The sequence below is a fragment of the Poecile atricapillus genome, chromosome 17 (genome assembly GCF_030490865.1).
Source record: "Poecile atricapillus isolate bPoeAtr1 chromosome 17, bPoeAtr1.hap1, whole genome shotgun sequence".
Taxonomy (NCBI): domain Eukaryota; kingdom Metazoa; phylum Chordata; class Aves; order Passeriformes; family Paridae; genus Poecile; species Poecile atricapillus.
The window spans coordinates 6,049,510-6,060,382 of NC_081265.1; the positions used below are offsets into that span (position 1 = coordinate 6,049,510).

The following is a 10,873-nucleotide window of genomic DNA, read 5'->3' on the forward strand; positions in this document are numbered from 1 at the left end:
GGGAGCTGCACACCCACCCACAGCAGGGCTCCCACCACCTTCTCCCCTCCCAGAGCAGGGCTCTTCCCAAATCTAATCTCAACCCAGAGCTAAAAATGAACATTATTCATGATTAACATCTTTATTTGCATAGTGTGGCTGGCAGCTTAACACCAAATAAATGTTTTGGCAGCAGGAGTCACAGGCATGGGGGTGAGCCCTGCCCTCCAGAAGGCGGCTTCAGCCTCACCATGGTTAACGAGCACTTTCTAATTGAATTAACAAATCATTAACAAGCCCTCTTTGCCATCTGGGCAGGGGAGGGCTCTGCCTTGGGCTGCTCTGGCCACCAGCATCTCAGGAGGGAGCACAGAGGCAGTCAGTAACACAGGAGGAGGGACTGTGAAACATGACCTGATTAAGGTATGAATCACAGGAAATCCTGGAGGCACAAAACCCCCAGGGGGAGGCTGGGCTGCCAAGGTGGGTGAATCTCTGTGGGTCCCCTTGGCAGCTCCACTGCTGCTGGCTGTGGGTTTGCCTTCAGCCCCCAGGGTCAGGGAGCATCTTGAAGCTGGTTCGGTGGATGCACGAGGGGAAACCTCTTGGAAGAGAACCAAACTAGAGATAAATGTAAGGATGCTTTGCACCAGAAGCCCTGTAAGTGTGGGGCTAGCACCTGGATTACAGTAAATAAATCCCCTTTTCTTTATAAGCTCATCTGTGCCAAGCTCCCAGCTCTCAGCCATCACCTGTTTAGTGTTTTGTTCCCATTTTCAGCCCTCTCCTGTCCTCATCCTTGGATTTTGTATCCTGGCAGAGAGAGAGAGAAAACTGGGATGACAGGGGTGACAAAAAAATCCCAACACCAAACAGCTGCCAGTCCCTTGAGCCTAGGAAACACGCTAAAAATCCCAACCAAAACAACATTTCAGGCACAGGAGCCAAACCAATAGACAATTTCCATCTACTTGTGACTAAACCGATGAACTTCTGAGGGCTGAGTCATGGGCACGTCCCAGTCCCACACACGTGTGCACGGCCACAGCTCCCTGCCAGGACCTGCCTGTCCATGCCACATCTCAGGCACGGGATGCTGCTCCTGGCACCCCAACAGCCCCTTTCCCGTAAGGCACTAACCAGCACCACGGCAGCCAGCACACCCAGCGAGCCTCAAAGCTTCTCTCTGCAAACATTCAGCCTGAAAAATGTGGGGTTTTTTCCGTCTGCTCGAAGCTTCTTTGCTGGGGCTTTGGTAGGAAGCAGATGTGAGAGCATCCCAAAGCAAAACCAGTCGTTACTCACTCTGTTATACAAAACCATAAGAATTTCCTCCCTTTTTGTTTTCTTTTGGGTTTTTTTGGGTTTTATTTCTTAGCACCAGACCAGATTCGGGTGAGAGGCCAAGGCTGGAGAAAGCCAAGGCCAAATGAACCCAGGTTGGGGGAAACCTCTGCATGTGTCACCATCCAAAGGGAATATTTCACATCTAGGTCGCTCAGCAGAGAGCCAAGGCACCAGGGAAGGGAAAGCCACGATCTGGCCTCATAACAAACCCAGAAACACTTAGGCCTCCTAATTAACTAGAAAATTCAACCCTCTCTAAACCACCATGAAGCTTCAAAGCCCTCCCAACCTGACTCTGGATGCTCCTTCCACAGTTCCCCAAGGAAATCCCTGTTCCCTCAGACTTGACTCCCAGCCAGCAAAGCTGCCGGGGGCAAAGGCTCCCCATGGGTCCTCTGCCAAGGGAAAATGATTTCATGATCCAAGTGAAAAAGCCATCAGGGAGGTTCATTTTGGCCAAAGATTTTGCTCCCTTACAGCAAAACAGTATTTCAAAAAAGGAAAGTTGAGAGAAACCTGGGCAGGGAACTTGGAATAATCTGAAACTTGGTCCTTTTAGAATGGGGGAAAAAAACAAAATCAAGAAGAGTTTGAAATAAAAATGAGAAAGCAGCATTTTTCAGCACAATGCCAAAACTTCTGCAGGGGGAGAAGAAAGCAGAAAATTTTTTGTGCATCATAAAACCCTGGGCATTTCCAGACTGGCTCCAACAGCCCTCAGTACTGAACAGGGCAGAGAACACAAAAGCCGATCAAATTGAGAGCAGGGAAGTGTGATGGGAGACACGTCAGCCCGTGGATGAGCCCATCCCACACACCTGCCCGTCTTCCCCCTGTCCTGGGAACCAGGGGCTGGGGCAGAGCTGGGATCTCCTGATGGCCCCAGGTGAAAAGAAACCCCCTATGGAGCATCCACTGAAGAGCTGGACTCAGTGATCCCCACGTGTCTCTTCCAGCTCAGGATATTCTGTGAACTGAGACCAAGAAAGTCTCCAGAGATGTTCCCACATGAGGGAGGGAGGGAGGGAGGGAGGGAGGGAGGGAGGGAGGGAGGGAGGGAGGGAGGGAGGGAGGGAGGGAGGGAGGGAGGGAGGGAGGGAGGAAGGAAGGAAGGAAGGAAGGAAGGAAGGAAGGAAGGAAGGGAGGGAGGGAGGGAGGGAGGGAGGAAGGAAGGAAGGAAGGAAGGAAGGAAGGAAGGAAGGAAGGAAGGAAGGAAGGAAGGAAGGAAGGAAGGAAGGAAGGAAGGAAGGAAGGAAGGAAGGAAGGAAGGAAGGAAGGAAGGAAGGAAGGAAGGAAGGAAGGAAGGAAGGAAGGAAGGAAGGAAGGAAGGAAGGAAGGAAGGAAGGAAGGAAGGAAGGAAGGAAGGAAGGAAGGAAGGAAGGAAGGAAGGAAGGAAGGAAGGAAGGAAGGAAGGAAGGAAGGAAGGAAGGAAGGAAGGAAGGAAGGAAGGAAGGAAGGAAGGAAGGAAGGAAGGAAGGAAGGAAGGAAGGAAGGAAGGAAGGAAGGAAGGAAGGAAGGAAGGAAGGAAGGAAGGAAGGAAGGAAGGAAGGAAGGAAGGAAGGAAGGAAGGAAGGAAGGAAGGAAGGAAGGAAGGAAGGAAGGAAGGAGAGGGAAAAGACAGAGAGAGAGAGAAAGAAAATAAATGAAAGAAGAGAAAAGAAAGAAAACTTCTGGAAGTCATTACGATTCCTCTGCTCCAGTCTCCTTTTTGGCAGACAGCTTCCCTCTCTCCCCTTCCCTCCCCCTCCACCCCACCCCAGCCCGCTTCAAAATGCCAGCCTATGATTTTTAAATGAGAAAAAGCTGCACTGTACTCCAGCACTTGGATAAACTCCTACACAAACTTCCAGATGTGACACAACAGCCTGGAAGGGGGAATTCGCACAAGAATCTCCTTCAAAAACACATAGGCAGGGAGCAAAGGAAGCGCCTGGCTGCCGGCACGGCCGGGCGATGGATGGGTCCAGAGATTGCTGCTGAGATAAGGGGTCACCTAGATTAGGATCAAGCTGCTCCTGGCTCTTCCAGGGAGGCAGGGATGAGAGGAATGCTGGCCACTGAGCCCAGCTCTGGAAAGTGAACACCGCCTGCTGCTCCCGCTGAGCTCCCGAAGGGTTTGTGAACAGCAGGGAAGAGGATTTGTAGTTATTCATCCCCTGGGAGGAGGGGAATAACCACAGCACAGCACCCCTGTGCTGCCCTTGCTAAAAGGTGATGGGTGGAGATGGTGATGCAGGAACTGGAGCTGGCAGGGAAGCTCCAGCTCCTGCCCTGGGAGCAGCAGGATGCTCCACCCCAGCCAGGAGGGCCAAGAGGCTGTGGGAGACCCCTCAGCCTGGCACCAGCCAGATAAGTCAGGTTTCTTTTCTCCCCAGGAGCCAGGGAAGGGGAGCAGAGACAGCAGAAGCTTAGCCACAGCGGGAGAAATTCCATCTGTCCAGGTAGGGGCGGGAGGCACCAGCTGGTGAACTGGGTCACAGGAGAGAAACAAGCTCAGGTCCCCTGGGATGGATCAGACACAGGTGAAGCAAATGGATTCTGGCTCCTTTGTGGGCTTTTTTTTAATGAAAACAAGATCAATTTCAGGTCTGAACTGTCAAATCAAAGCGTTTTGCTTTGTTAAACTCAGAAGTGAGGCTGGAACAAATGTATAGAAGTGTAAGGACACCACGTGCACTTGCCCCAAAAACACACACTTTTGATAACAAAAAAATATATTTTTAACCCTGCATCACACTGAACTCTTCAAAGAGCAGCACAAGCAGTGCTTGGCTCTCCCCATGAGCTGCCATGGCTGAGGAGGGGGTGAGGACACCCCAATCTCCCACAAGGTGACAGGAGTTCCACTTGCATTCCCATGGGAAGGGCTACTGAGGGGCACTGCTGGGGCTGGGGAGCCCAAAGCACAGCCCAGCTCAGCAGCCTCAGGTCCCATCCCCAGCAGGCAGGGGGATCCCAGCTCTGGTGCAGACAGACACACAGACATGTCCCTCCTGAAGAGCTGGAGGAGCCAGACGAGCACAGAGTGGTTCCAACACAGAGCAGGGCTCAGGGTGAGCTCAGCTGGGGCTGACAGTGCCCTCAGAGGGACCAGTGCTGCCTTCCATGAAGAACCATATTCCAGCACAGCAGCTCCAGCCATCCTGTGAGCCAGCCTGGTGCAGAGCTCAGCTACACCTCACCATGAAGCCCTGGGGGTTCCAGACCCATTCCTGGAGGTGTCTGGGCACCTGCAACTTCCAACAGGAGCTGGGGTCAATCAGCACCTCTCCAGGACCCAGCTTTGGTCACCTGGGGAGTGAGCAGAGCCATGCGAGGCAGCTGCTGGAAGAATCCTCTCTGCTTTACTGCAGACAGAAGGCAGGGCTGATTTCTGTGACCTGATCAAGAAATGTTTCTTTGCCAAAGCCATTCCCAAACCCCCAGGTGGGATGGGAGCACTTCTCCCAGCATCACCCAAGCCTCCCCTTCCCAGAGAGGGAATTTGCAGAGCTGCCCTTCACCCTCCAAACCAGGAGGAAAAAAACAGGATTTCAGCCAATTTGGATATGTGTCCCCAGGAATGGCTGCACCTTCCAGCAGGTTTTTGTGGCGCCCCGTTGACACAGGCTGCTCTCCAGGCAGCAGCGCTCTGCAGGCAGGCAGGCGTGAGGGATGAGGCAGTTTCAGTACTACAATAGATATCACAGATCCTTTCAGTTACACTGTTATTTCTCTGTTCAGATCTCTTAATGCCAAGTGGTAGCATCCTCCCCACTTTCTCCGTCCCTGCTCTTCAATCACTCCACAACTCTCAAGAAATAGCCTCATTTCTTGTCTCTGATCAGAGGAGCAGCCTGGCAAAGACCCTGATACAGCCTTTCATCTTCCCATCCTTCATGGTGCTTTCATTTTACAAGTGAAAGTCAAGTAACCAGCTTGCCTCCTCTTTTCTCCCCCTCAGAGACTCCAGCTTCTCCTCTCACAGCCTTGCCAGCACACCAGGACACCCTGCATGTGCCACAGCCCTCCCCATCTCTGAGCCTGTGGGTCCAGCACTGTGACAACTAAACTTGTCCCCTGCTCCTTCTTCCCTCCTGACCCAGGCAGTTCTCACCCAGGGAAGAACCTTCCACCCTAGAGAATATACAGGCTGTCATCCAGGCCTGTCCTCTCAGGTCCTCATGGCTCCCAGAGAGGTTTTCACTCAAAGACCACAATGGAGTGGCCAGGAAATACAGGTTGGTACATCTGGTACATGTTTAGAGTTAAAAATCCCAAGGTTTCAGGCTCTGGAAGATTGCTGGATCAGGACAAACTTCATTGCCTCTTTCTAGCCCTAAAGGGGAGGAGGAGCAGGAGAGCAACACAGTACCCCATATCCCTGCTCCAGACAGCAAGAGAAAAAGCTCCCTGGTCCAGGCAGAGAATGATCTAGACAGAAACATGGCAGAAAACCCCAAAACAAACCTCCTCAAAAGGACTTTGAATCCCTGCTGGATACTCACAAGCTCAGCCATCACCCTCCCCTAACCCAGCCACACAAACTGCCTAGACAGGGATATAGAACAGAATCCCAGGAGTTCCAGCTGCATTTTGGGGGTACAAATCATCCCTCCTGGGCAAGAGTGGGTCCTGCCCCTCCTCCTGATGCCCCATCAACAGTAAATTTTATCAGTCAGATAAGAGCACCACAAATGTGCCTGGAAAAGCCCCAAGCTCTGCATCCCCACAAGCACAGCTCAAACCAGAGTCATCCCATCCAGTTTCTGCAAGAGCCAGTGCAGAAAGGTAAAAATCCACCTGAGACAGTGGCAGAAGGCAGTGAAAGCTCCAGACTCCCCAGAGCTGGGGCAGGATTCACCAGCCACGTTAGCCAAAGCACTGTCACTCCTCTGCAGGGCAGCTGCTGGCAACAAAGACTTTCCAGCAACGTGATTACATGGTTTTAACACTGGGGCACGATTCCTAGATTACAGCCTGAGAAGGACTGCCACACTAAAGAAAACAAAATAAAAGTAATAAATATAAACAAGAGCAGGCTCAGCTCCAGCACTGAGTGGTAGAGAGGCAAAGGGGTGAGCAAGACAGTGCCCTGCTGAACAGCCCAGCAAGTGATGGGACACAGTGCAGGTACCAAGGTAGCTACTGTGTTCCTTTCTTCTACAGGCTGGACTGTTTTTGTTTTTTTTTTTGTGTTGTTTTTAAACAAACTCCCCCAGTTTTGGGTCAGTGACCCTGAAAGCAAACAGCTGCACGCAACCACATGACTCAAAGATCCACAGCATCACCCTCGTGGCCCTGGGACTCCCAGCAAGATTCTTTCACTGGCAGTAACAAGTGAAAAATTGGTAACAAAAATCCCAGCTAGTGGGAATGCACTTAATGCTCATCCCTGGATTGCAGTGATGCTTGCAGGTGTCCGCAATACCACTAATTTTCCGAGGACAAAAGTTAATCAGCTTGTTTTTGCAGCCATAGAGGAGAAAACACATTTCAAGACACTACTGGGGTGGGGGATTTTACTGAAAACACAAAAACATGCAGGTGTTAACATCAGATTCAAAATGTCATTTCAAAGATTAAAAATAAAAAAAAAAAAAATTAACAGAGAGACTTGGAATCATATTTAAACCAGCGATCATAAATATTATTAGTCATAGTAGGCAACAAGAACACACTGACTTGCAGCCTGTTGTTAATATTTCTTTCCAAAACAGAAGGCTTCACAAAGTTGCGAGATTTCCTAAGATGTTTAAATAAAGGCAGCTTTGAACTGCTTAGCTGGTCTGAAAGAGTTCTGCTGCTGAGAGTATTCATGACTGGGAAGAGAAATCTTGGATTTTTCCCTCCTGGGGGACATTTTAGGAGAGAAGACACCCTATTTATCAGAGAAATCATTGCTGGAGCTCAAGTAAAACGATATTCACAACTCCAGCAGACCCTCACCACTCTTCCCAAGTGCACCAACCTCAGCTGAGATGTAATCCCTAACAGTTCCCGCACACCAGGAGAGGAGAAGGATTAGCACAGGGTATTCTGGTACCATGTAACATGTCCTCCCTGCTGCTGCACAGCCTCTCACCCTCCAGACGTGGGGCTGCTACCCAGACCTACTTGCCTGCCGCTTGTGCCAGCACAGCACAGACGCGGGAACTTCCCGGGAAGCGGCTGCCTCTGCTGGACCAGCCCCTGCTGGAAGCCACATCGCTTCACTTTATTTCATTTCGGGGTTATATTTCTGCAAATAATAAATGAAACTGGAATTTTGGGGATGGTAAAATACTCTGAATGCTACAAGCCATGTGCTGGTTGCAACTCAGCTCCAAAGGAAAGCTTTAAAGACATCAAGACCGTAGAAAGAAAAGAATTTTCTACTGTCTCTTCTATTTCTTTTTTTCTTTCTTTTTTTTTTTTTTTCCTCTCCCCTTCTTTTCAAAGCTTAAACTTGACTAAACAGCTCGGCCTGTGCCAGAGCAGACAGGGAGCTTGGAAGGAGATCAGAAGCCTTTGGGGGGTTGTGGCTCACCCCAGGATCTGGCAAACCGCTGCCTTTGGCCAATGCACACCGGGACCGTGCCCCTCACCCTGCCCCGACCCCTCCAAACCAGGAGCATCCCCCGGGGGACTGCAGAGAACGGGACCTTCAACGGGCCTCAAACACCCAGAATTATTTAGGGACCCTGGAGCTGGGCAGCAACCCAACCCCCAAAACCTCCGCCTCCCTCTCGACTGCACCCGTCTCCCAAACCCTCAGGCAAGGGACCAGGGAGCCTAAAATGGGCAAGAAACGGGGTCAGGAAGGAAGAACCGATCTGCAAGGCAAGAGAGCGGGGTTATAGGGTCCCTCAGTGTGTTAGGGGAGCAGGACCAGAGATGGTCGATCCCCGGAGAGGGTGGTCCCCAGCAGCTCCCGCTCCGAGTCCCCGTAGAACGGAGCGCTGAAGCCCCCGCGGCACTGCGGCCCGGCAAGGGGAGCACGGCACGGACCGCCGAGCCCCTGCAACAGAGCGGAAAACTTCCCGGCCGAGCACCGGCGAGGGGGCGAGCTCCGCCGGGTGTCCCCCGCCACCCCAGGGACGGCGGGTGACAGGTCCTCCCAAAGCCCGGCTCCTTCCCCATCACCCGGCGGGCTCTAGACGGGAGGTGTCCCCCGCCCTGCCGCCGCTCCGGGTGCGTGCAGGCCCCGTGGGGCTTACCTCGGGGCCGAACACCTGCAAAGGATACGGGTTACAGACCAGCCGGAGGCACCAGCTCCGCGGCCGGCTTTCCTGGCTCAGGTAGAAAAAGACGACGGGGGCCAGTGCTGGGTAGGGCAGCGCCTCCGCCTCCGAGTCGCCGCTGCCCGCCTCCCTGTCCCCCGGCCCCAGGTGGCCCCCGGCCCCGGACAGGTCATTAAGGCGGATGAAAGTCTTGGCTCTGCCCGGCTCCTCCTCGGCCGCTCGAGGTCCATCTTCGTCCATCCTCCGGCCGGCGGCCCCGGGGGAACCGGGGCGACGCGGGGCGAGCCGCTGGGACGCCTAGAGCGGCGCGGCCATGGCGGGGCCGAGGGGCTGGAGGCTGCGGCGGGGCGGCTTCAGCGCCGGGGCGGCTTCAGCGCCGGGGTGGCATGGCCAGGCGAGCCACTGCCTCGCCCCGCGCCGGGGCCGGGGCCGGGCCGCCCCCCCTGCTCCTGCCCTGCCGTCTGCGGGCTCCGTAGCTCCTCCTCGCCGTGCCTTCGGGGACCCGAGCCGGCCGAGTCGCGGGCAGGGAGGCGGCGGCGGGGCGGCCCCCGCTGCCGGTGCTGGCCCCCACCCGCGGGGCGGGCCGCCCTTAGCGGCTCTGCCTGTCACCTCCGCTCCCCAACATCTGCCCGGGGCGGGGCGGGGATGCTGCCCGGCGCCCCGCGGACGGGCGGCGGCGGAGGATGCTCCCGCGGCGGCCGCGCCGAGCCGAGCGCTCCGCACAGCTGGATCCCTCACTCCAACTTCAAGTCCCGGCTCCTCCTCCCCCCGCCGCCAATGGGGGCTCGCCCGCGGCCCCCCAGCGCCTCCCCATTGGCTGCAGCCCGTGTCAATCACGGGGCACAGCTGGACGGGCAGCGCGCTCCCCGCCGGGGCTGGACGGGGCGCACCCGCCCGGGCACCGGCACCGGGCACCCCCTGCCCTGCGGGGGACAGCGGGGACACCGAGAGCCGGGCGCGGGGAAGAGCGGGAGAGCCCCAGGCCGCGTTAGGCGGAGGCAGCCCCCGGTGGGACACTGCAGCGCCGGGAGGAGCCGAGGGAAGGCAAGAGGGAGATCGCCCAAGGGGGAGACCGCCCGGCGCTGTCTCTCTTGCGGGAGGCAAGAGCGCCAGGAGAGCAAGGCTGGCAGGGCCGAAGTGCCGAGAGATATGCAGGAGGCGATATGGAGCCCTCCCGAATGCTGCCTGAGCCTTGCACGGGTTGCTCGCCCTGCTGCGGGTCCTCAGGGGTTCCGTCCTGCCCCGTCCTCCCCCGCCTGAGAGCGGAGACCGTGCCGCTGGGCTCGGTGCCTGTGGGTCACGGACCGGTGTTCCCCCCTCCCAGTCAGTCCCCGGCTGCTCCAGCGTGGCCATCCCGTCCCGAGCCCTTCGGGGACCCGAGCCCGGCCAGCAGCCCGCAGAGGGGCTTGGCCCCGAGGAGGGGAGGGGGACCCGTGGCCCCCCAGCCGTGGGAGAAGCCGCTCGCCCCGGCTCGGAGGATGCGGCCGGAGCTCCCTCTGCCGGTGCGAGTCCCGGCCGCGGCGACAGCCGGACCCGACGACGGGGACGAGCCGCCAACGCCCCGGGGGACAGGCGGGGGACACACGGCCCCGAACGGGGGGCACGGCCCCCTGGGCGCTCCCGACCACTGCCGAGTCAGACCTTCCTCCAGAGGGACCCGACTAAAGGATTTTCTGCCAGCGCCCCGCGTTTTGGCATCCCCAGGCTGAGCCAGGACCCTGATTCTAAACGCCTAGAATTTTTTTTCCGCTTTGCAAACACCTTTCTCACCCTCCCCCAATAGCTGCTCCATCGTATTTATATAAATATGAGCATGTCCTTCCCAAGAGCTCCAGCTAGTCCAAAAACACCTGCAAGAACAACAGGCAGATGCTCCTGTCTGACCCAAAGTGCCTTCTCTTGGCCAAATCCTGCTGGCCTGGGAGCACACTTGATCTTGGATTCACAGCCTGTGCTGTCCAGCCCGAGACGAGTCACACGGCTGTTGGCAAAACTTCAAGGCCAGCCAGGCTCTGCTGCAGAGCTGTGAGCCCAGGCAGGCGAGATTCAAACCTCACAGCACCCCGTGCAGGGCCAGGAGCCCCTCCTGCGAGTCCAGAGGGACACTGGTGTGACAGCAGATGGCACGTGTGGCACCAGGCCAGGGGACAGCCTACGACACAGGTGCTAAGGACAGGGACTCCCATTTTTTCCCCAGGTTTCTGAGCGATTCCCCACTCTGGATGCGGCGTGTGCACGGAAGGGGCAAAGCTCGGCTGTCTTTGGCTTCTCCCTGCCACAGCCAAGGCACAGAGCAGCCAAAGCACAGAGCAGCCAAAGCAAGAGCTCCCTGAGCCCCCAGCCAG

General features: G+C 56.0%; 1 protein-coding gene across 1 annotated transcript in view; it reads right to left on the bottom strand.

Moving 5' to 3' along the window:
- The window catches only part of CACNA1G (calcium voltage-gated channel subunit alpha1 G), a 142,052-nt gene extending 133,205 nt beyond the window's left edge, over nt 1-8,847 (bottom strand). Inside the window, exon 1 of the mRNA XM_058852357.1 lies at nt 8,533-8,847. Coding sequence (XP_058708340.1) covers nt 8,533-8,768 — 236 coding nt within the window. The 5' untranslated portion in view covers nt 8,769-8,847. The remainder of the gene's footprint in view (nt 1-8,532) is intronic.
- Between the last annotated feature and the right edge of the window lie 2,026 nt (nt 8,848-10,873).